At 43.7% G+C, this 25,414-nt stretch overlaps 1 protein-coding gene across 2 annotated transcripts; it reads left to right on the top strand.

Annotated features, from left to right (window-relative positions):
• Positions 1–17,284: 17,284 nt before the first annotated feature.
• Positions 17,285–25,307, top strand: SNRPB2 (small nuclear ribonucleoprotein polypeptide B2). 2 transcript variants are annotated; one of them, XM_083431844.1, is made up of 8 exons: positions 17,473–17,544; positions 18,818–18,933; positions 19,056–19,142; positions 20,008–20,180; positions 21,595–21,732; positions 22,708–22,758; positions 23,476–23,564; positions 24,829–25,307. In XM_083431844.1, exons 3-8 carry the CDS (start codon positions 19,079–19,081, stop codon positions 24,986–24,988), a joined length of 675 nt encoding a protein of 224 aa, XP_083287970.1. In that variant the 5' UTR covers positions 17,473–17,544; positions 18,818–18,933; positions 19,056–19,078; the 3' UTR covers positions 24,989–25,307. The 2 variants fall into 2 exon arrangements, with proteins under 2 accessions (XP_083287969.1, XP_083287970.1); XM_083431843.1 differs by lacking the exon at positions 18,818–18,933 and having other exon boundaries at positions 17,285–17,544.
• Positions 25,308–25,414: the final 107 nt, after the last annotated feature.

The following is a 25,414-nucleotide window of genomic DNA, read 5'->3' as shown; positions in this document are numbered from 1 at the left end:
AACAGTATCTTCCACATAGGAATAAAATGGACTTTAATCACTGATGAAAAACTGTGAGGGTGAGGGCCAGCTAGGGACAAGGCGTTCCATAACTCGGCAGTCTCTCCTTCCCTTTGGGGATGAGGCAGTAGCTGCATCTCAAGGCAGGGCTGGGAGTGACCTCCGCTCCAAATCCTGCTCAAATGTGCTTCAGTCCTAAGTCAGATCCAGAGAATGGCTTTTCCTTTGGATCTTAGTGAAAGGGTCAGGGGATATGGAAAGATGCAGCCACATCCTGGACTAGCTGAAACTTCTGTAATCTTTTCAAAGGTTGGGTCACATTCAGGTAGTCATTCAGGTCACTGTTCACTGTTCTTCAACCTTGGGCCCTCAGATGTTGTTGGACTACAACTCCCATTATCCACCACCAGGTTAGCCAATGGTCAGGGACGATGGGATTTGTAGTCTGGTAACATATGGGACCCAAGGTTTAAGAACACCAACCCAGGTAAAAGCCAAGCGAAGGAGCACCCAGGCTGTCAACCTGAGGAGTACTACCCTATCCAAAACAGAGCTCAATGTCAATTTCAGAGTCCATTTCTTGCCAAGCCTCTGCCTTGTTGGGATTAAGCTTCAATTTGTTAACCCTCATTCAGCCCTTAACTGCATGAGATCCGTTCAAAGTGTCAACAGCTTCCTTGATATTACAGTGGTACCTCTGTTTATGAACGTTTCTGGTTATGCACGCTGTGGGTTACGAGCTCCACTATCCTGGAAGTAGCTACTCCTGGTTGCGAACTTTGCTCCGGGATGTAAGCGGAAATTACGTGCCAGAAGCACGCGCACAGTGGGAGGTGCCATTAGTGAAAGCGCACCTCAGGATAAGAACGGTTTCTGGTTATGAATGGACTTGCGGAGCAGATTCAGTTCGTAACCACAGGTACAGTGGTGCCCCGCAAGACGAATGCCTCGCAAGACGGAAAACCCGCTAGACGAAAGGGTTTTCCGTTTTGGAGGTGCTTCGCAAAACGAATTTGCTATGGGCTTGCTTCATAAGATGAAAATGTCTTGCGATTCCTGGGGGGTTTTTCCCGCTCCCCACCCCCTTTTTCTAAGGCACTAAGCTGCTAATAGCCTTTTAGCAGCTAATAGCGCTAATCCCTTAAGCCTTTAATAGCCGCTAATAGCCGCAAAATGGCTAATAGCGCTAATCCGCTAATGGGCTTGCTTCGCAAGACGAAAAAACCGCTAGACGAAGAGACTCACGGAACGGATTCTTTTCGTCTTGTGAGGCACCACTGTACCTCTATAAATGAAAGGGGCTTGGGCAGGTGGGAGCTTCCCTCAAGGCTAGCTCTAATGTAATACCCAGGAAATGTAAATCAGAATTTTTATGTTGGGTTGATTTAGACAGTTCCCTCCCCCTTGGCCCATTTTGATGTTTCTTTCTGAGGTACGGTGCTGGTGGGAATGAGCGCAAGGAACGGTCTGTGCACAGATTTTTTTTTTACACTTGACGAAGAAAGCCGTGCCAACATTGATTTCCCAAACTAGCAGCCATCATCGAGGCCTTCCCAAAGTTGTCATGGATCACAGAAAGCAGCATTGTGAGCAAGCAGCTTGAGGGCGTGCTGCTCAATTTGCTCCAAGCTGCGAAACTGCCATCTCTCTCCCCCGCCCCAATTTCCTCCCTCTCCAAGATTAATCTGTGGCTCATGAAATATCAGCAAGATGCTCTTATTCAGGGAAAGCTTTGAAGGCAATGTCATCTCGTCACAGCTGTAGATCAGCTCATCTCCAGAACTATCCTTTCCTTTGGTTCCTGCTCCTGAGCACTTGGGGGGACGACTGCTGATCAACCCATCAGCTGATCCATTCTGTCACTCTTTAAAACTCTCTAGGTGGAACACCAGGGATGCCACAGCATTCTTCCTTTCTTGCTGAGCCTCATGCTGTTATTAGCTATTGCTGATAGCCTTTTTTAAAAAAGTTGCCTCCACTCTTAAGGATTTTACTGCCCAGTGTTTACATTTTGTCCTCCTCTCATCCACCCCTTGTACTACATACTCAATAGGGTACTAAGGGTCATCAATCATGTTTCCCTCAGTCAGCTTCCCAGGGAAGATGGCATTGATTCCATAGGAACCGTGCATTTGTGTGCTAGCCTTGAAACATTCATCTTCCTAAAACACCGGTAGAGCTTGCATGTGCATGGCCCTCAAATGGCTATGCATGTGAACATGCTGCAGTAACTACCGTATTTTTTGCTCTATAAGACTCACTTTTTCCCTCCTAAAAAGTAAGGGGAAATGTGTGTGCGTCTTATGGAGCGAATGCAGGCTGCGCAGCTCTCCCAGAAGCCAGAACAGCAAGAGGGATTGCTGCTTTCACTGCGCAGCGATCCCTCTTGCTGTTCTGGCTGCTGGGATTCAGAATATTTTTTTCTTGTTTTCCTCCTCCAAAAACTGGGTGCGTCTTATGGTCTGGTGTGTCTCATAGAGCGAAAAATACGGTATTTTGTTCTTGTGGAGTCCTAGGCAAGAGGGGACGTGGTGCACTTTTCTCTTTCCTGCAGAGGGGACTTGCATTTTTAAAAAAAAGTTTTAAAGGCAAAAAAAACCGTATAAGAATTTCAGGTATTATGTAATTTTTCAGCACCCAAAGTTTTATCGCCCTATCACTCCGCCAAGCATCTCACTGTAATAATTATGCATTTCAAAACAAGCAGCTTTCCCTCCCTCTAGTGGTCTACCTGGTGCATTGGCAAATCTGAAGACTTCCAGTAAGATCAAAGAAATTTAACAGCACACGAACGGAGCATTATTTTGCAATAAACACAAATACATAAAATACAGAACTTCATGGGCAGAAATGCACATGCAGTTTTATTATCTGCACAGCAAAGGGATGCAGAGTGCATGGAGCTGATACAGAAATATTTGAAGATAATGAAAATCCTCAGTCAAAATACCACTGAAGACAATGGATATTTTTATAACACCTCGGAGGGGGGGGGGGGTTTAGATCCAGGCAAGAATTATTTCAGAGTAGATGATGATTATAATTAGAAGAAATCCCATTTTTGCTTAAATTCCACAATAGAAGCCTGGGGCTTTTCAGATATATGCAGATATATTTTCAGGCTGTTGCTATAATTCTGAATCTGTTAATGACTCCTTTTCAGACATTTTTAAAGCAGACCCATCCATGAAGCTTTCCATTCTTAATACGCCACTAAAGCTTATAATGTGTGCAAATTTCTGCACCTCAGGCAGCTCTTTGGAAATGAGCATATTATTCTGATTTAACTATCAGAAAGACTCTGAGTGGATTAATTGGATGAATTAATTGTGTAGACTAGAGTGGAAGATTGAAGACATCTAATTTCGAAACAAGTGCAACTGTAGCATCTTTACTGTTCCTCCCTTATTAATTTTCCTGTCCACAAATCATGGAACCTTGAAGATGTATAGAATCAAACACTCCTCTTTGGAATCCTACATCACTTTTCCAGTGGCATAGAGGAGATGTTGTACCCTAAAAGGTAAAGGTAAAGGTACCCCTCCCCGTACGGGCCAGTCTTGACAAACTCTAGGGTTGTGCACCCATCTCACTCAAAGAGGCTGAGGGCCAGTGCTGTCTGAAGACACTTCCGGGTCACATGGCCAGCGTGACATCGCTGCTCTGGCAAGCCAGAGCCGCACACGGAAACGCCGTTTACCTTCCCGCTAGTAAGCGGTCCCTATTTATCACCCAAGAGTGTTTCGAACTGCTAGGTTGGCAGGCGCTGGGACCGAACAACAGGAGCGCACCCCGCCACGGGGATTCGAACCGCCGACCTTTCGATCGGCAAGCCCTAGGCACTGAGGCTTTAACCCACAGCGCCACCCGCGTCCCTATGTTGTAACCTAGTCATTTTTAATAGCAGAGCAACATCCTTCATTGAAATAAATAAGGCAAGCCTCTGATGGTTACTGGGTGGGTTCTGTGTTCTTATCCTGTCCTCTGTATTTAGAACTACTCACTAGATTGAGTTGGTAGTCTTTTACATGTCTGGGGGTGAGGGATTTTACCCTGAGCCTAGTTTCACCTGGAAGGCAGGGGAGCCCAACAAGCTGCACCTACAGGCACAAAACAATCCCTCTGCAGTGCCACATTGGAAAATGCCAGTCACCTCTCCTACCTGGGCAGTTATCTTTCTACAAAGTCAGACATTGATGCTGAAATCCAGCATCGCCTGAGCTCTGCGAGTGCAGCTTTCTCCCGACTGACGTGCAGAGTGTTTGAGGACTTTCCCAGGGAAACCGAAATGCTTGTTTACAAAGCTACTGCACTACCAACCTTACTGTATGCTTGTGAAACGTGGACCACTTATAAAAAACCATCTCCAACTCCTTGAAAGATTCTATTAACGGTGTCTCCAAAACATTTTGTACATCACTTGAGAAGACAGGCGAACGAATGCCAGTGTACTGGAAGAAGCAAAGATCGCCAGTGTCGAAGCAATGATTCTTCAACATCAGCTTCGTTGGACTGGTCATGTTGTTTGGATGCCTGATTATCATCTTCCAAAGCAAGTACTCTATTCTGAACTTAAAAATGGTAAGCATAATGCTGGTGGCCAACAAAGGAGATTCAAAGACTCTCTCGTGGCAAATCTTAAAAAAATGTAGTATAAACACCGACAACTGGGAAGCACTTGCCTGTGAGCCCTCTAATTGGAGAACAGCCTTTACCAAAGGTGTCCTGGGCTTTGAAGGTGCTCAAACTCAGGATGAAAGGCAGAAATGCGCTAAGAGGAAGGCACGCTTGGCAAATCCTCACTATGATCAACTCCCACCTGGAAACTTATGCCCCCACAGTGGAAGGACATGTGGATCCAGAATTGGCCTCCACAGTCACTTATGGATTCACTTTTTAAACCGTGTTTATGGAAGACAATCTTACTCGGCTACGAGTGATCTCCAAAGAAAGAAGAAGGTAGTCTTTTACATGTCTGGGATGGGGGGTTGTACCCTGAGCCTATTTTCACCTGGAAGGCAGGGGAGCCCAGAGGGAGGGTGAGAGGGAAACACTAAAATGGATGAAGTGATGATGGAAAGATAAATGAGGGGAAGCCCTCTGCAGCCAACCAGTTCGGATCAGGAGTGACTTGTCCTTACGCTAGCAGCCTGCCACGGAGGGAGGGAACATGAAGTGGCAAAGATGGGTGGGGTAGTCTCACTGAGTTTTGCCCCTGGTCCTGCCCACTGCTGGCAGGTCCCTGACAGATTACTCCTGGGAGAATGCAGCCCTCAACGGAAAAAAGGTTCCCCACCCCTGGCTATGATTTGTAAAGACAACAACAACAAGGAGCTGTTCCCTAGGCACCAGACAATTAGCATGGATATAGAAGTCAAATGCCTTTTACATTTTTGATATAATTTGCACGGGACCAGACAGACATTATAATATGCAGCCTTTCTACAGTGTTTTCAAGTGTTCGAAGCATTTCACATGCATTATCTAGTTGTCGCAATCCTTACAACAACCCTGTAAGGCAGGCGGGTATTATTATCCTCTGTTTCGCTGTTGGGTTTGGGGAGGGTGAATGAAGCAGAGAATAGAGGGTGTGCTCAGCAACTCTGTACACAGATTTCTGATTTGGGAGATTTACGATGTGTTTCAGCATACAGTTCTGCTTTAGAAGCAGCATTAAAAAGGCAAGTTCTGAGCCTGGCCTGCACCCACTAAACCACATTGTCATAACTGGTGAAGTAAGATTCAGCCACAGAAAGAGGAGGCAGGGAAACTCATCTCGTCCTTCAACTCAGCCCTGGATCGAGCTCTTCCTTCAAACACTTGTGTCAAGTCAAGACACGTTCCCATTGCTCAGGGAAACACCTGACAGGAATAGATAAAGAGATGCGTTCTTATTAATGGTGTTTAAACGAGTGCTTACTCCCATAAAGACTCAGAGACCCTTGGCAGATGCTTGCAGGATATGTTCCGGCTGGCAATTGGCAGCTGGCCACGGAGAAGCATTGTGTACAGAAGCTGGAAGATTTACAGAACAGCTAATATCAAGCATCTGCGAGAGTCAAACAGACCTTGAGGATCCATATGGTTCTAAGGCTGTGTCAGGAGATAATTCACTTCCCCCAGGACTTGACCCTTGCCTTGCTGAAGAAAGGGGTAAAGTCTGCAGTTAATGATGCTATCTGTATATATGCCAACTCAGAAATAAGCCCCAATGGACATAAGAAGAACTTTGCTGCATCGGGCCAGTGTCCCATCTAGTCCAGTATCTGATTTTCACATTGGCCAACTAGTTGTCTATAGGAAGCCCACACACAGAAACCGAGGACAGCATGCCAGCAATATGTTCAAAGGCATCCTGACTGAAAGCACAAGTTGAATACTCCCATTAGTAGTAGTCACCAGTAGCCTTATTTCCTTGACTTGTATGAGGGTTGTGCAAGAAGAAGGAAGAAAAGCCAGGTGGTTACAGTCTGTGAGGTAGTTTCTCACTTGCATGGTGTGGAGACAATTGCTCCAAACAGGGTCCTTCAAATTTTGGGTGTGCCTTCAGCATTCGGCAATTGGTGGAAATAGACAGATTGGTACTGTTTAAGATGTCTGAAACTAAACGTCTGTGCTCAGGTGAGGAACAAACAGAAGTGGCAGTGTGGCAATAAATGTAACCCACTGAAACAATGCATCATATTTGTAATTCAAACAGATGAATTACCATCCCAGCAACTTGCCTAGTACTAATTTGCTTTGAAACTATGTAGCCTGATATTAATATTAGATACACCTATAGTAATTATAAGGCAGCTGGGGCACTTAAAACTCACCTATTTTTAAACTAGAGAGCATCTTCAGTAGAGCTTCCTTCTGGTTTAAGGTAAAGGTAAAGGTACCCCTGCCCGTACGGGCCAGTCTTGACAGACTCTAGGGTTGTGCGCCCATCTCACTCAAGAGGCCGGGGGCCAGCGCTGTCCGGAGACACTTCCGGGTCACGTGGGCAGCATGACGTCGCTGCTCTGGAGAGCCAGAGCCGCACACGGAAACGCCATTTACCTTCCCGCTAGTAAGCGTCCCTATTTATCTACTTGCACCCGGGAGTGCTTTCGAACTGCTAGGTTGGCAGGCGCTGGGACTGAACAACGGGAGCGCACCCCGCCGCGGGGATTCGAACCGCTGACCTTTCGATCGGCAAGCCCTAGGCACTGAGGCTTTTACCCACAGCGCCACCCGCATCCCTTCTGGTTTAGTTTGGTGTAATTTCTAAACAAGATGTTCCATTCTTCTACAGAATTATTAGTGAAATGACCTTCCCAAGTTTCCATTAGACAGTAGATGCTGCTGTGATTTCAAATGAAATAGATCCCCATATCTGTAGCATTCAGGATTAATGGGGCAGCCTCACGTCAGCCCTGGCAAAAGGTTGAAGACTCATCACCCTTCCCTGGCAACACAGAACTAAGAAGCTCTAAGCCTAAGGAATGTTAACAATGCTTATCCATTGCAATAACCCTTCTCTCAGCCCTCCAGATTTCCTGCTTTCATACCTGTTTCCCTTGGGTGAAAATCATAATTCTCGGTGTGACTTAGTAGAGACTTTTCTTTCAGTTTCCCAAGGAAATAAATTATAATGTTCCTCCTATTTTTACACATATTGTGTGGAGCAAATCTGTTCTTTAACCTACAGGCAGACATTTAATTATATTAATATATGAGGATAGAAAGATCAATACTAGAACTTAAAGATATATGCAATTAATGAATCAGTGAGTCACTCCTATTCTTTGTAGATTATGTTTGCTCAGATTTTAACTAGTGTTATTACTTGGTAGGTGTGCAAGGGTGATTTACAACTAAATCACATTTGGAGAAGACCCATTGAAATTGATAGACAAGTTAGCTGTATATCTTGATAGGTTAATTTTTGAACAATGAATTCTTTGTCTTCATTCCCGAGTTAAAGAAAACTATTATCTTCATTAAGTATCATTGAAATATTGAATGGAACGGGATCCAGTAGAAATAGCTATATCAAGGAATAATCAAGAATGAAAATTGACACTTTAAAAAATCTGATGCAATTAAATTCACTGCACTGGTTTAATTCCAAACCATGCTGTCCTTTACAAAATGTCACCCACTGTGGCACAGTTCATTCATAAGTAGACATTGACTAGCAACAACAAAACTGTAGAAAGCCAATAAGCACAATATTAGATGCAATTAAGGAAGGAAACATTTTGCTCCTATTTCCCACAAAAAAAAGTTATAATGGAGCCAGATGGCACTGTGCCTAATCAATAACGACCCTCTAAAGAAACCTAAACAAATTAGAATGCATTTTTAAACCATCTGAATGAAATTAAAACCATCCACAGGTTTCATCTTCAGTGTGCTATAATGGGGAAATGATAAAATAAGCAAACAGGAAAAAATGCAAACGTGAATGGGCTGAGAAGGTAGCATTTATTTTTGGTAAAAGTCATAGATTCCACATGATTGGAATTGGAGCAATAAGTGCATGTTTAAATTTGGTGGGGATGAGATGGTTTTAGTGAAATCAGAGAATGATCATAGGTGCAAGCAGAACTTTTTGTGAACTCAATAACCAAATGTTGACCAGATCAACATAATGTTTTTCACCACCCATGAACCACTGGGACAGAGTCATGTCGTGTACATGTACTTTATGAGAGCAATGGAAGTGTGGTGGTGATAGGCAAACAACTCCTGGCAGATGTGTTAAGACACAGAGTTTGGGTTATCAAGATCAGATCCTTAGGGGTAGGGTTATAGTTTGGAGAGTCATGATGCAGCAATCTGTATTGCCTGGATCAGCCAAGAACCCCATATACGTGATGCCCTGAGCTCCACATGCATTTTTTAAAAAAATAAGTTTATTTTTAAAAATAATGTGTAACTATTATAACAGTACAAAAGATATGCAATCGTGCACTGTTAAATTACAGATAGTCAGTACGTTGTAATAGTTAGAGAAGTAAGAAAGTCTACCGTGGAGCATGAGATTCCTGAATCGCAGGGGGTGGGACTAGACAATTCTCGTGGTCCTTTCCAAATGTACAATTCTATGATCCTATGAAATCTCCTCGCAGACAGAAAGCTGACTGGGTGATCTTTACCGTGTTGTTTTGAGGCTAAAACAAGGGTAGGAAGAACCCTATGCACTGCCTTGCATTGCTTGGAGGAAAGGTGGGGTTTATATGAGAGAGAGAGAATAAATATGGAAGTTATTAATTTCTGGGGACACTGTAGCCTCTTCTCTCAGATCCATAAAGGTAAAGGGACCCCTGACCATTAGGTCCAGTCGTGACCAACTATGGGGCTGTGGCGTTCATCTCACTTTATTGGCCAAGGGAGCCAGCGTACAGCTTCCGCGTCATGTGGCCAGCATGACTAAGCCGCTTCTGGCGAACCAGAGCAGCGCATGGAAATGCCATTTACCTTCCCGCCAGAGCAGTACCTACTTATCTACTTGCACTTTGATGTGCTTTCGAACTGCTAGGTTGGCAGGAGCTGGGACCGAGCAACGGGAGCTCACCCCATCGCAGGGATTCGAACCATCGACCTTCTGATCAGCAAGTCCAAGGCTCTGTGGTTTAACCCACGTCCCACTCAGATCCATGTCAAGGTACAATTAGGATAATTTGCTAGCGAATTGTATGAAAGCCATAAAAATGGATCCCAGAACCTTGCGATTATAACTGCTGTACTGTTGCTGAAGGCTTCCCCCACCCTAAGGAATCCAAGGCATGGATGTAGTTGATGCTGTGTTTTGTTTTAGGAACATAGGAAGTTCCCTTATCCGAAGTCAACCCATTGGCATGTAACAAAGATGCTCTCACACTGAGGTATGGTTCTTCCCTGGGGAGGTGGCCCACACTCCTGAGGCTGATACATACTTTATTTAAAATCAGTAAAATGACAAGTGCACTGGATCCACACATTCCCAGCAAATGAAGGAATGAGAAAACTCTGAGGGCACACGGGCAACTTTCATATCACACGCCTGATAATCACAAGGACCTCATTGTTCTTGGGTTGTGCTTTAATGAGTAGTGCTCATTGCTTGCCTCTTTTCAATTCCTCCTCTAAATGATATTTTATTTCTGCATGGCTGATAAAATACAAAGATGGGGGCACGATTTCACGGTTTGCGTGAGATGCAATTAGCTACAAATGTCAAGAAGATAGTACAACTTTATTCATTTAATGAAAGTAATTAGAAGTTTTAAGGACTGCAAGTATCTGTGTCAAAAGTGGCACGAAATGCCATAATAGAAGTGGATAGATGAAAATGTGATGTGGCAAGTGAAATGAATCTCGCCATCTGGAGGGAATGAGTTACCTCCGGGATAATTTAATGGAAATATGCACACCCATGCTCTGTCTCGAGAGACTAGTCGCATGAAACACCTTCTTGTGCATGACAATCTCTGGATCAGGATCCCATTGTGCAAAAGGCTTTCCCTTGTGAGCTGGGATGTCCCATACCTTAACGTCCTCCTGAACCCCCAAAATCTGTTCTAGGAAATCTGTTCCCTGTTTAGTGAAGTTTTTAATATTAAATGCTTTGTTGTTTTTAACACTCGATTGGGAGCCACCCAGAGTGGCTGGGGAAACTTAGCCACATGGGTGGGGTATAAATAAATTATTATTATTATTATTATTATTATTAGGAAGCCTCTGGAGAGATTTTTGTGACTACAGGGAGAAGCTGAGAAGCTGAAAGGCCAGTCGAACAAGCATAAATCCATTGCTTAATCCGAACGATGTCATTGGATGCTACGCAATGTATTTTCCCCACCCTGATTTATAATCAGCAATTGGAAAGGCAGGATGCAACCTATGAATAAATAAATAAACGTGTCAGACCTTAATGTGATTCACTTCCTGGCCTCACAAGATGGATATCAATGTACCTTTACATCTAGAATTGATTGATTGATTTATCTAAGTCAACTGTTTTCTTCTCTGCTAAATGCTGGGGTGGGTGCTGGCGGTTCTGAACTGCTGAATGACCCCTTTCAGCGCAGGAAAGGAAACAGGGACACCACGCAGGGCCCCGCAACAAAATACGGCAATGTGTTGCAAAAAGTTATATGGGCACGTGGCTGGAAAAAAACACACACACTGAAATCAAAGACTCGAGTTCCTGCTCTAACTTGGGTCTTAGCTTCATGTGCAAAAAAATAGTTCTCGAAGATTAATACAGTGGTTCCTTGCAAGACGAAATTAATTCGTTCCGCGAGTTTTTTCGTTATGCGAGTTTTTCCGTCTTGCGAAGCACCACTGCATTTAAACATTGACAACGGCGGGGAGGGGCGGGGAGAAGGAGGACAGCTGCCGCAGCCGGTAACTCAGACTCACCCGCGCGTTGTGGCCACCGTGCAACGCGGCTGCTGGAGGGCGGTGCGGCTCAGGAGCGCGACTCCAGGGAGAGAGAGGCGCTGGCGGCAATGGCTCTCTGAGGGGAGCGCGCGAGGGGGGTGGGCAGCGGCGCGAGGCACTAACCGTCAGCCGGAAGGTGGGAGGGAGCCGGAGGAGCGGGGAAGCGAGCGTGCGTGCGTGCAGTGACCATCGCCATGACACGAGAGGCAGGGCCGTTTCGTCTAGCGAAGCAAGCCCTTAGGAAAATCCGTCTTGCGAAGCACCTCAGAAAACGAAAAACCCTTTCGTCTAGCGAGTTTTTCGTCTTCTGAGGCATTTGTCTTGCGGGGTACCCCTGTAAGTGCAACCAGTCTGCATGCAACTCAGTGCAGCATAAGGCTTTTGTATTCAACAGAGTAAGGGACAACTTACCGTATTTTCGCTCTATAAGATGCACTTTCCCCCTCCTAAAAAGTAAGGGGAAATGTGTGTGCGTCTTATGGAGCGAATGCAGGCGGGAGGCTCTGCTCAGCGCTGCCCTTCTCCCTCCTCGGGGAAAAGCCCCCAAGAGCCGCACATACACTCCACACACTCTTTAAAGGGAGCACGGCTCTTGGGGGAGCCTTAGCCGCACGCAGCCTCTCCCGGACAGGGGATGAAGGCTCCCCTTGCCCGGGAGAGGCTGCGCGCGGCTATCCCATAAACCAGGACAGCAAGCGGGATCGCTGCGCAGCGATCCCGCTTGCTGTCCTGGCTTATGCGATTCAGATTTTTTTTTCTTGCTTTCCTCTTCCAAAATCTAGGTGCGCCTTACGGTCTGGTGCGTCTTATAGAGCGAAAAATACAGTAAGTAACTTGGCGTTTGCTGCAACCTGAGAGGTAAGGGAGGTTTCTGACTGGGAATCCAAACCAGACTCAGCCCCACCTCTGACCTGTAATATTCACACTCAGCTACATTGCAGGGCTGTCATAAGCAAGTCTCTCTCTCTCAGCACAGTTCCGCAGGCTGCAATAGGAAAAAACAACCCGTAAACAACACTGCAGGGTTGCTGCATGCCACTCTCACAGCTCAACCTGCAGTGCAGGGATAAAAGGGTTTACAAAGTGCATTTGACCTCAGCTAGCCCCACCTGTCAGCAGTTGAGCATCATTTGGAAGCCACCTGGGTTGCTGTGGCCACAACATCCTCACCTGTCACCTCTACCCAGTTGATTCCCTTTCCCATCTTGCCCATTTTCTTTTCCAAATGAAAGCTACATTAAAAAAAAAGTTCAGCACTCATTACTGAACTTTGGAAATAGAGGGAATTATGACTTGCGTTACGCTCTGCAGAAAAATGTTTCAGTGTGAACTAAATACATTACGTAAACACCAGATGCCTTATTCATTTGTTCTACATATCTAGGTAAAGGTACCCCTGCCTGTACAGCCCAGTCTTGACAGACTCTAGGGTTGTGCGCCCATCTCACTCAAAGAGGCTGGGGGCCAGCGCTGTCCGAAGACACTTCCGGGTCACGTGGCCAGCGTGACATCGCTGCTCTGGCGAGCCAGAGCCGCACACGGAAACGCCGTTTACCTTCCCACTAGTAAGCGGTCCCTATTTATCTACTTGCACCCAGGGGTGCTTTCGAACTGCTAGGTTGGCAGGCGCTGGGACCGAACAGCGGGAGCGCACCCCGCCGCGGGGATTCGAACCGCCGACCTTTCGATCGGCAAGCCCTAGGCACTGAGGCTTTAACCCACAGCGCCACCCGCGTCCCTCAGTTCTACATATCTATTAGCATTTAAACATTACCAGGTTAAAAGAACAACCTGATACACACCTGTTCAGAAGTAAGCCCTGTTTTCAAGGGGACTGAACTCCGCTTGAATATTGGGGAGTGAATATTGGATTGTAGCCTTAGCCCTCCTGCTGAATTTCCTTTTGGGGGGGGGGGGAATATAATTTCTCATTCATAGAAACAAAGGCATTTTGTTAGCAAACTAATTCCAAGCATCCATCCATCATACTTTAAGGAATGTTTGTTTATTCCTCTGGGCAACTCAAGAGAAATTAAAACAAATATTTTGGTAGTCTTTATATTTCAATAATTCAAAGCAATATTGTATTGAATAAACATTCTTTGTCTATAGGCATTACTAAACTGCTGACATCACTGGTTCTTCATATTTGCTGAGTCACATACTAATCCTGTCGGGAGAACAGTAATAAAAACTTAACATGCACTCCCTTGCATAACTACTCCATTTATCATACAAGGCTGAAATCTGGGGAGTAACCTCTGTTGAACACTGTAGGACTTACTTCTGAGTAAACTGTGCAGGACTGCGTTGCACAATAGCATTCTGGAAGGGCAAACGTCTGTGACATATCTTTGTCCCGTGACTGCTGAGAAAAACGATTCTGGTTTGCACGTTCTTTTTTTCTTACCTTAGTTATCCGCTTGAAATCTTCTAAATTAAAATTCAGCTGCTTAATTTGTCACTTGTAGCCATGGATGAGAGAAGCTGTACGCATTCATGGGAGCATTCGCTGCTCAGCTTTCTTTGATCACTTGTGCTGCTGATAAGGCCAGTCACTTTTCAGCTTAAATGCATGCTTCTGGACTGCCACCATTTTCAGGTGGGATTCAATCGCACACAGTATAGCAAACACAGGTTGCACAGTTAAAAGTTGATTTGGTGCTTTGTGCAACAAACCCACTCCCCCCGCCCCAGCTGGACTTTATGCAATAAGGAAAGTGATGTGAAAATGCACTGGAAAGTGAGAGATAACAATTGGATAACCTTCTCACAAACAGATCAGGATGAATGCTCAATGTTGCCATTTCAGCTTGCACACCAGCTATTAATATTGCTATTATTTACTGTATTTACAACACACCATTTAACACAAAATTCCCAGGTTTGCTACAAGAATCGGCAACTCACAACCCTGACTTCGTGGCATTCATTGAGATGGCAGGGCACAATTTAATTACTAAATTGCAAGAGCACAAATGAGTTCAACTTTTTTCCAGTGACTTATAAAAACAGGGCTGTTCAGAATGACCAAACACATTGACCTGCCTTCCTGGTACAATCAGTCTTGCGTCTGTTCTTTGCATATTGGTAATCTGCTATTGGGATGATTGAATACCCCATGTTGGGCTGCCCTTGGAAAAGAGTTCAGAAGTTTCAGTTGCTGCAGCTTGATTGTTGGCAGGCGTACAGGAGCACATGGACTATTAGTGTTTCTATATGAGCCTTCACTGGGTGGGTTTTGGCTTGATTTTTGCGGAATTATGTATTATGTATTCTCATTTTGTATTTTTCTGTTGCGAACCACCCTGGAATCTTCAGATGAAGGGTGGCATGCAGACTTTAAGTAACAAATAATAAAAATTGTTATGTACTGAAGTTCTCACCCTGGGCCAGCAGGGGGATACTGTAGATAGTTATGCAAATGAAGGATCGAAAAGTGATGTTCAGTGATTGGATAGTTTTGTATGCAAATGAAGGATCGAAAAGTGACATTCAGTGATTGGATAGTTTTAGAACGTTGCAACAGTTACAATTGTTCTGGAGCTCTATATAAGCAGGCTGACTGAGCTCCTCAGTTAGTTCTGTTCCAGCTTACAAAATAAAGAGCTGCTTTGGAGAAATCGCTGTGTCGTATGCTATGTCAACCCACAACTTAACAAAAATAATAAATTGGCCTGAACCAACAGGGTTGCACTTTGAATGTGTAATGTTATTTTGCATGCTGCCACGATGGCTTTGTCCAGTAACTGAGAAACTATATAGAATGTAACCACACCAAAACCTGAAACAAGGATGATGATGATGATGATGATGATAAAATTGATGGGTTCCTTAAATGGCCTCTCAACAGTTTGCTCCTTGTGTTTTAGAATAAGAATTGCTGCCCAATCCTTTACCGTTGTCTGCTCAAGCTTCTTTCCAAGGATGATTTATTGAATTTATATCACACCTTTTTCCTCCAGGGAACTCAACATGGTTCTCCCAGTCCTCATTCAATACCCACAACCACCATGTTAGGCTGAGAGACAGTGACTGGCATTATGGTTCAGTGGGGTTTTGAACCCCGGTCTTCCCAGGTGCAATGCTCTAACCACATTGGTGCAAGGAAATATTCCTTTTTTAAAAAATAAATAAATTGATTTTATATTTTATACATTGCAATAATTTTACAATCATTTTAACATTTCAGAACTTGACTTCCTTCCCCCTATTTCTGCGGTTCCTTATTCTGCATATCCAAATTAAGTTAGTAAAGGTAAAGGTACCCCTGCCCATACGGGCCAGTCTTGACAGACTCTAGGGTTGTGCGCTCATCTCACTCTAGAGGCCGGGAGCCAGCGCTGTCCGCAGACACTTCCGGGTCACGTGGCCAGCGTGACAAGCTGCATCTGGCGAGTCAGCGCAGCACACGGAACGCCGTTTACCTTCCCGCTAGTAAGCGGTCCCTATTTATCTACTTAATTTAACTTAATTAACCAAAGTTAACTTTATTTGCTATAATTTGCTAATTTTTTCATCTACTTTAAACATACAGTCTACACTTATAAAACTGCAGGTTATTACAATAATCCTGCCAATGTCCTTATCTGTTTACAGTTTATTTGTAAATGTTCAGTAAACCATTTCCATTCTTTTATAAAAAGTTTAATATCTTCATTTCTTATTTTTCCGGAACGTTTTGCCATTTCTGCATATTCCATAAGTTTTTGTATGCATTCTTCTTTTGCCAAGACTACTACTTCTTTCCATTTTGGGGTAAGTAACATTCTTGCCGCTGTAGTCGCATACATGAATAAATTTCTATACAGTTTGGGCAGGTCTGTCCCTATAATTCCCAAAAGCAAAGCTTCTGGGTTGTTGTTTTTTAGAAACGTTATTTTAAACATCTTTTCTCATTCATTATATATCATTTCCCAGTAAGCTTTAACCTTGCTACAAGACCACCACATATGATAAAAAGAACCTTTCTCTTTAAATTTCCAACACTTATTTGATTTGGATTTAGACATTTTTGCTTTTTGCCCTGATGTATATAATTTTTATTACATTTTCTGTTTTACAATTTAAACTACTCATTTAAACATCATTAAAATATAAATGAATTCTGTTCTTCTTTCCATGGTTCATTTTGCATATCATAAATCCCAGCATATTTTACAAAAACTAATTTTTTGCCCATTTACTCGGTGTTCAGTACCATCGATAGTGGCGCCTGCCCTGTGGAACACCCTCCCAGCAGATGTCAAGGCAGTAAGCAACTATCTGACTTTTAAAAGGCAACTGAAGGCAGCCCTGTTTAGGGAAGTTTTTAATGTCTGGTGCTGTATTGTTTTTATTATTCGGTTGGAAGCTGCCCAGAGTGGCTGGGGAAACCCAGCCAGATGGGTGGGGTATAAATGAATAATAATAATAATAATAATAATAATAATAATATCATTTTCCATGTGCAAGGAATTATTTCTAAAAGGAAGTGCTTTGCCTCTTTAAATCTGCATGGCAGCTGGTAGCAGTTCAGAGGGGCTCTCTGCACGTGCTCAGAGGCACCTTTCTTACAAAAAAAACACCCCAAGACTTAGCAGCAGTAAAAAACACCCCCGTGAACCACACGTGTCTGTATCGTTGTATCAGCTGCGCTCGCAAAGCGGAAATGAACCAATCGATAGCCGAAGAACTCGTCGTGAATCGGCCGTCCGGGCATTGATTGAGCGGCCTCGAGCGGAGAAGGCAAATTCTATAGAGGGGGATGGCTAGAGCGTCTCCAACTTCCTTTTTAAGAGCGCTTCGCGGTCTAGGATGGAACTTCCCAATACTTTACCATAGACACGAGGCGGCGCAGAGCGGCCCTACAACGGAGCCCGTACGGACCAACGTCCAATGACGAGTTTCCGGTTGTTGGGTTTTTTTTTCAACCGGAAGTTCAAGCTGCATGCGCTACGGGTTTTCTTCCCCCCCATCCCCGCTCACCTCTCTGGAAAAACGTTCCCCCTTCAGTGGCGGTTGCCCGCTATAAGGGAAAGCTTCACCGAGGGCCCAGAGGGGAGAGCGGAAGTGCACCTCACCGCTGGCCGGAAACGGAAGGGAAGGAAGGAAGGAGGCATGTCGGGTGGTGGCGCGCTGGAGGAGGCGGTTTGAGGCATTGAGACGGTACAGGCAGAGCGAAAGAGCGGGGCGCTTTCCGTGGGTTTTTAGGGGCGGCACCATCGGGCTCTTTAATCTCCTCATACAAGGGACCCCACAGGGCCATCTAGTCCAACCCGCTGCAATGCCGGAATCTCGGCTAGGCCACAGGTGGCCGACCCGGCCTCTGCTTAGAAACCTCCAAGGGAGGTTTTGTGCGAGAAGCACAAAAGGGGGTGGCAGTGGGGTGTCCCCTACTTGCACCCACCCGCATACATGCTCTTCCCACGCCTCCCCCCCCCATCTACTTGGCTGCTCTTCGTAATATTATCCAGGGAGAGGGAGGCCTTTGTGAGTCCCGCTTCAGCTTTGGGCTCAGTGTTTTAGGGGGGTGGGGGTGGAAGGGAGGTAAATAGGGCGACTTAGTAAATTTTTACAAGGTATCCACACACACACACACGTGTACATACCCTTCTCGCCGAGCCTAGTCGGTGTAGCCAAATCCTGCCCTTGTAGCCTCCTAAAGCATCATTATTATTTATTGAATTTATATACAGTGGAACCTTGGGTTACATACGCTTCAGGTTACAGACTCCGCTAACCCAGAAATAGTGCTTCAGGTTAAGAACTTTGCTTCAGGATGAGAACAGAAATCGTGCTCCGGCAGCGCTGCAGCAGCATGAGGCCCCATTAGCTAAAGTGGTGCTTTAGGTTAAGAACAGTTTCAGGTTAAGTACGGACCTCTGGAACGAATTAAGTACTTAACCCGAGGTACCACTGTACTGCCCTATACCCAGACATCTCAGGGCAGTTCACAGCAAAGATCAACATAAAAACCACAATATATATAATTAAAATAAAAACAACAACCCAATAACACCCAAAAGCAGTGCCCCAGCCCAGTTTTCTTTTACCCCCTTGCTGGTATTTTATTTTATGCAGAGGGAGCTAGGTCAGGAAGGATTTGGTATCTGAGCTAAAAACTCGTGTGGGCGCACATGCTGCCAATAAAAATAAAGTTATGTACGAGCTTTTGAGGAGCAGCTGCAGCCAGTTAATGCATGTTTGTTTTGTTAACTTTCCATCCTGCCTTTCCACCAAATGGTGCTCAATTTGGCTACCAGAAGTAATGTAAATTAGTAGGATACAATTTGTGGTGCTTTTGCCAACCCTGTAAACTAGGATAGTGTTGAGTAGAAATAGCTAGCGTTGTCCACTAATTCTTTTTAAAATTAAATGTTGTAGTCTGATAAGTCAGCTATGATCTTTAATTTTAAATATGCTGTATTTTGTTGTACAGAGCCCTCATCATTTAGTGGCTATAGTGTTGGGACTTGGACTGAGGAGACCTGTCTTCCAAAACCTGCTCAGCCACAAAGCTGGCTGGGTAGGCTTGGGCCAGTCACTATATCTCAGGTACACCTGTCTCACATTGTGATTGCAAGGATAAAATCAGATAACTCAATGTAAGCTGCTTTCAGGGGTTTTGTTTTTATAGAAAGTACGCTAAATAAATTCTTGGTTTTGTTTTTTCCCAGGTCAGCTTGACAGAAATTAAAAGATGGATATCCGACCAAACCATACACTGTATATCAATAATGTTAATGACAAAATTAAAAAGGAAGGTATGAAAATAAATCATTCCTTATTCTGAATGCTTAGTCAAGAAACAGAAAGTTTTTGTAAGCTGTGGGTTAAAGCCTCAGCGCCTAGGGCTTGCTGATCGAAAGGTCGGCGGTTCGAATCCCCGCGGCGGGATGCGCTCCCGTTCTTCGGTCCCAGCGCCTGCCAACCTAGCAGTTCGAAAGCACCCCCGGGTGCAAGTAGATAAATAGGGACCACTTACTAGCTGGAAGGTAAACAGCGTTTCCGTGTGCGGCTCTGGCTTGCCAGAGCAGCGATGTCACGCTGGCCACGTGACCCGGAAGTGTCTTCGGACAGCGCTGGCCCTTGGCCTCTTTGAGTGAGATGGGCGCACAACCCTAGAGTCTGTCAAGACGGGCCCGTATGGGCAGGGGTACCTTTACCTTTACCTTAAGCTGCTTCATGCCATCTCTTCACCACCATGAGAGAGGATTGGTCTTTGGTAAATTTTTGTAACTCGGCTTTTCTGAAAAATATTGATAATGTATAGAGAGGGGGGAAGAGCATTCAAATATAAATGATTTGTTAGTCATTTTCTCCAGAGTGGTAAATTGTTATCGATGTCTTGAAATACCTAATGATGGCACAGAAATTTCCCATGAAGGGGATTGGCTGGGAGCAGTTAACATTTCAGCAAACAATGGGTAAGAGGTGATGATTGAAAGTATCATATGTCTGGCATGTTGCATTATCAGACTTTTCTGATTTTAGAGTGAGAAACTTGGCTGGCTTCACTGCCCAAGTCATGTGCTGTCTCTTGGAGTGATTGCCGTAACCTTGAAGATGCTGTGGGTGTCTTAGAAGCAGATACAAGTATAAGTCTCCTTTTCTTCCTTCCCTTAACAGAACTGAAAAGATCTCTGTATGCACTGTTTTCTCAGTTTGGCCACGTAGTGGACATTGTGGCACTAAAGACGATGAAGATGAGAGGACAGGCCTTTGTTATATTTAAAGAACTTGGCTCCTCCACCAATGCCCTGAGACAATTGCAAGGCTTTCCATTTTATGGTAAACCAATGGTGAGCTTTATATTTTACTGCAAAACATAAGAGAACAATGTGGCTGGGGATCTTGTGGTTTCTCTGCCTAGAGCAATAGGTAGTATATTTAAAGCTTTTGGTCTGTTCGCTAGGCTCTTCAAACACTAAGGGAGGAATTCAGCACCCCACTATGCTGATCATTCTCTCAGGGCAAGTGATTTGGCTTGTCAGATGGGATGTTCCTCTCTCTTTCGCCTCTCTGCACTGTTCCTGAGCCTATTTAAGGGGGCGGAGAGAGGGGAAGCTGCATTGCACAAGTGTACGTCCTTCAGGGCTTCTGCTGGCAGGACTCTCGTACCTACGGGACCCTCGTACCTGCGGGACCACCTCTCCTGGTATGCCCCACGGAGGAGCTTACGGCCCGCAAATAATATTTTGGAGGTCCTGAGCCTCAATGAGATTACACTGGCCTCGACCAGGGTCAAGGCCTTTTTGGCCGTGGCCCCAGCCTGGTGGAACACTTTGTCACAAGAGACCAGGGCCCTGCGGGATTTGACATCTTTCCGCAGGGCCTGCAAGACAGAGCTGTTCCGCCAGGCCTTTGGTCGGGGTTCAGTCTGACTCCCCCTCCCCTTTCATAAGAACTTGCATGAAAGTGGCCTCCCAATTTTTCTCACAGGCCCATATAAGTTCAGCAGAAACAGTGAGCATTTAAGGTCCCCAACCCTAATCTGCGGGTTGCCATCTGATTGGATTTTATTCTGATCCTGATCTAATCAGTAAGACTTCTAAGTAAGCATGTTCAGGTTTCTTCTGTAAATAAGTTTCAGTTCCTCGTTATATGACTGCTAATTTAATGTAACTGTCAAAAGCTCTCTTTTGATTAAAATATAGCCAGTGAAGTGTGTTAGGAACACCTTGATCAACCCATTTGAGATATATTTATGGATAGCTTCTAATCAACTTTGGAAAATGCCCAAGAATTGAACAGAAGTAAATGTCTTAAGGGGACTGTTCTAAAAACATGTCTAAAGACCTGAATCTTCTGTAAGAAAATCCTATTTTTTAGTGTGTATTTTAAAAATCTTTATGCATTCCACGTTGATACAAATTCATTGTGAAAACCAAGTATTTTGTGGCTGTTCTTCCCTACCCTAGACAATTTATAATGTTTTCTTTGGAGATGCACCTTGTTTCTGGCTAGGGTGGCATTTAATGGCATGGTGGTGCCATGTCTGGCAGTGTGCCCAACAGGCTTGCAGCACTGTATGTAACTCATGCTCTGGGTTGGACTCCAGGTGCCAATACATAACACTGCCTTAGCTTTTCAAACACTTCATTAGCTGGATACTCTGTGACCTTCAACCCACTCCCCTTTATTCCTTGTCTGTTCCAAAATATCAGGCTCAAATTCACAGCTTTGATGCTTAATGCAGCATTCTAATTTCAACAGCGCATCCAGTATGCAAAAACAGATTCCGATGTGATTTCTAAAATGCGTGGTACATTTGCTGATAAAGAGAAGAGGAAAGAGAAGAAGAAGATCAAGTCCTTGGAACAGTCTGCTAATGCTGCAAAGAAGCCAAATCAGGTGAGTGAGTTTGTCCAGATCTCATTGCCGTTGGTCAAAGAATAAGCCTCTTTCTTTAACATTTGCCTATAACATTAACAAATGGTAGGGTACATGTGTTGGGAGACATGTAGAACAGGACTATGCGTTATGTAAGCTGAGTTAAGCCTCGGTTTCAAAACAATACACGTAAAAACCAACAGTTGCTTAACCTGAGAGTAAGATCAGCTGGACTTGCTTCTGAGGAAACAGAAATATGATTGTGAAATTGAGCCTGACAGTTGTTGGTTTTTTTACTAGCTTTATGCGGTTAGCAGTTAACAAAAAATGTACTTTTCCCTAGCAAAATGACTGATCCCCTTTGAGCTCAGAATATTTTACCTACCAGGTGATATTGCTGCCACATGTAGAATAAAAAAATCTCCCAGATTTGTTCTGCTTGGGTATCATGGGCGCTGTTATTGTGAGAAGAAAATTATTTGAGGAATCCAGGACTTTTGTTTACTTTGCAGAGCTGTTTGGATTTGTTTGTCTTTGAGCATTTTATTTTTCCTTCCAGCTATCCTGTCCATCTTTTTTTTTTTTGCAAAAAAACAAGACTGTGGAGTTGTTGGGAGGGAATAGGAGGGCAAAGTCACTTATATGTGCTGGTGAATAAGGAGGCAGCTGTGTGTGTGTGTGTGTGTGTGTGTGTGTGTGTGTGTGTGTTTGCTACTAGCAACTGTTGGCAAAACCACAAGTGGCAAGGCTCCCTCGTCCAGTAAAGCGAGATGTGCGCTGCAATCCCAGAGTCATCCGTGACTGGACTTAACAGTCAGGGGTCCCTTTACCTTTAGCTCTTAAAAACATAAGCCCATGTAAGTATTTTTTTTTCTATTTAAAATATGAGCCTCTAGCAACTCTGTAGGGTAAATTATAATATACGTGGGTTTTTAATACTGACTTCAGGTCTTGAAGCATAATTTAAAAACAAAAAATCTTTTTATTTCTCAATAGGGAGCAAACCAGAATTCAGCAAATTCCCAAGCAAACTCGCAGAATCAACAGGTAATCCTTAACATCCTTTGCACTGGAAGTACACCAATTTCAGATCACCACGTTGGTCTTTTTAGAGCTACATATTTTGTATACAGATACATGCATTTTGGAAGCAACATGCTTTATTCATATATGACCAGCTTCTGTAAATGATTAATTAGCAGTCGGTAAGTGTTATCCGCTAGTATTTGCTTAGAGGGACTGTAAATATATAACTGTACCTCCATTTATTGTTGTAGAAAAAGCAAACAGTGTCCAAAATCTGTAATTTAATCCTATCATTCTAAGTGTGCCAAGTCCTTATTAGGATAACAGAGATGATAGCACACCACAAACTGAATACTTAGTATGTGAGGGTTTTGTTTTTAAAGAGCTGGGCTGACAGCTGTTGAATGCCTGAAGTGCCAACTACCTGGACCTTTTGCAGGAGAGATGTTGTGGAGTATACTATCTAGCCGTATTCTTAACTGAAAATGCTCAGAATAGCTGCCTGGTTATATTAGACTCCTTAGCTAACCTTAAAACCTGTGAAGTGCAGAAACAAACAAACAACTTGAATCTGTTTACGTCCACCCCAATTCTCTTCTTATGTCAAATGAAGAATTGGCAGCTTCTTGGGTTAACGTCAATGAGTTATGCCAAAATAGCTACTGTTAACATTTATAAATATTAAAGCAAATGTGGTTTTGGCGTACCATAGCACATTATTTGCTGCTTCCTTTACAGGTGCCTGATAATCCACCGAACTATATACTTTTCCTCAACAACTTGCCAGAAGAGACCAATGAAATGATGTTGTCAATGCTGTTCAATCAGTAAGTTCATCTAGATACATAGATATATATAGTTCTACAATCCTTTACACCTGCATTTGAGACTCAGCAAAATTAGTGGGGATTTTTATAGTAAACTGCACAGGATTGGGCTGTTAAGAGTTTCATCTTCTGTAGAAACTTTCAAGAACCCAGTGGTGAGATACGTGGTCTTCTAACCTTCTGTCATTTGCAATAGATTCCACCATTTGAACTCAAAGAATGATGTCTGGTTCTATGCAACTATGTTTTTGCAGTTTGGATGGGCTGAGATAATGGAGCCTTCAGTGCAAGCTGTGGAGGGCTATAGAGAGCCAAGACTCTTTAGAAACACACCTCCTTCTTTCAAGCTGCCATTTATATGCACTCATAGAACAAAAATTCATTGTTATTGTCAGATGTGACTTAAGAATTTGCCTCTTTGGTTATGTTCAAGCTGAATGAATTCAGTTTTTTGGCCTCTGATGGCAAAGACATTTCAAATAACAAAGAAGTGGCTGTTCATGCAACTTTCTCCTTCCTAAACATTTCATGCTGCCTCTTGGATTAGCCGCTGATTTAAATTTGCATTTATGAGTAAGAAAGGCAGAACAGTCAATGGAGTTCTAAAAATAAAACTGGGATGCTGGTAATGAGCCATGTTTGAGGGACAAGGAAAGACAATATCAAACATGGATTTTAACCTGTCTCGGATTTAGTGCAGGATGTCTGTGTTTATAGTCTGACTCGACATAAGTTTTAGAAACAGTAGCCATGCAAACTGTGAAATACGTTGCATTTAAGGTATAGAAATATTTGGCAAAACATAAGTACCCATACATTGTATACTTGGGTAAGTGTACATCATGTGACTTCTAAGTTAGTCATTCTAGTAAATTATGCTTTGTCAAAGCTGGATAGAGATTGTGTTGAATTAGCTCTGTAGGAGAAGGTTTGGAAGCAGGAGAACAAATCCATTCTGGGAATCGTATTTGTTGAATGGAAATTAACTGAAAAATAGTTTGGCACAAAGTGGCCTTCATAAAATGAAAAACATTGTCTGAAGTCTGTAATGCCTGCATTTCAGCTGCTCTGTTTTTCCATTGTGTTACAAGTATGTTCCTGGCATCTTTGGTATGTTTTACTTGGCAAATTCAGCCTATGGCTTTCAGCTTTATTTTCAACGGTGAATTTCAATTTTATAAACTTTTTTTGGTTGAAGAATAAGAACAGCCTGTAACCTGCAAAATCAAAGCATGTCATCTTGTTTAAATTTCTCTCTCTTAAGGTTCCCTGGTTTCAAAGAAGTGCGCCTGGTGCCCGGGAGACACGACATCGCATTTGTGGAGTTTGAAAACGATGGGCAGGCTGGAGCTGCTCGCGATGCCCTCCAAGGATTTAAAATTACCCCTTCGCATGCAATGAAAATCACTTATGCCAAGAAGTGATGGAAGGAAACTAGGATCCCTGAAGGACTTGCTCAGTTTGGTTTTTCTTTCCCCCTACATGCTGTAGGGTAATTTGGATTGACTGAAGTGTGGTTCCTTGAATTTAAGGAAAACATCTGGTATGGCATTGTTGGGAGTTAGTCAGTACAAGTATGTAAGGATTCTAAACACATTCAAGGAATGCCAGCTGAAAAGCTGGAAGCTGTAAAATTTGGTTGTTGTACATAAGTCCGTTTTGTATACTGTGACTAGAGGGGCTCCTTCACAGTAAAGTTACCTGTTCAGAAATAAAGGTGCATTTTCTCTCTTGAAACAGTAATCTAAGGTGTACTTGTGGTTCATGAAAAGCAATAGTTTTTAGGGACTGGAAATGTACTTGGAAATGCTGATCATTTGAAATACATGCTCATTCCATGAGAAGTTCTT

Source organism: Podarcis tiliguerta (genome assembly GCF_965153285.1).
Source record: "Podarcis tiliguerta genome assembly, chromosome: 3".
In the NCBI taxonomy this organism is placed as follows: domain Eukaryota; kingdom Metazoa; phylum Chordata; class Lepidosauria; order Squamata; family Lacertidae; genus Podarcis; species Podarcis tiliguerta.
This window is presented reverse-complemented; position numbering and strand designations above follow the sequence as displayed.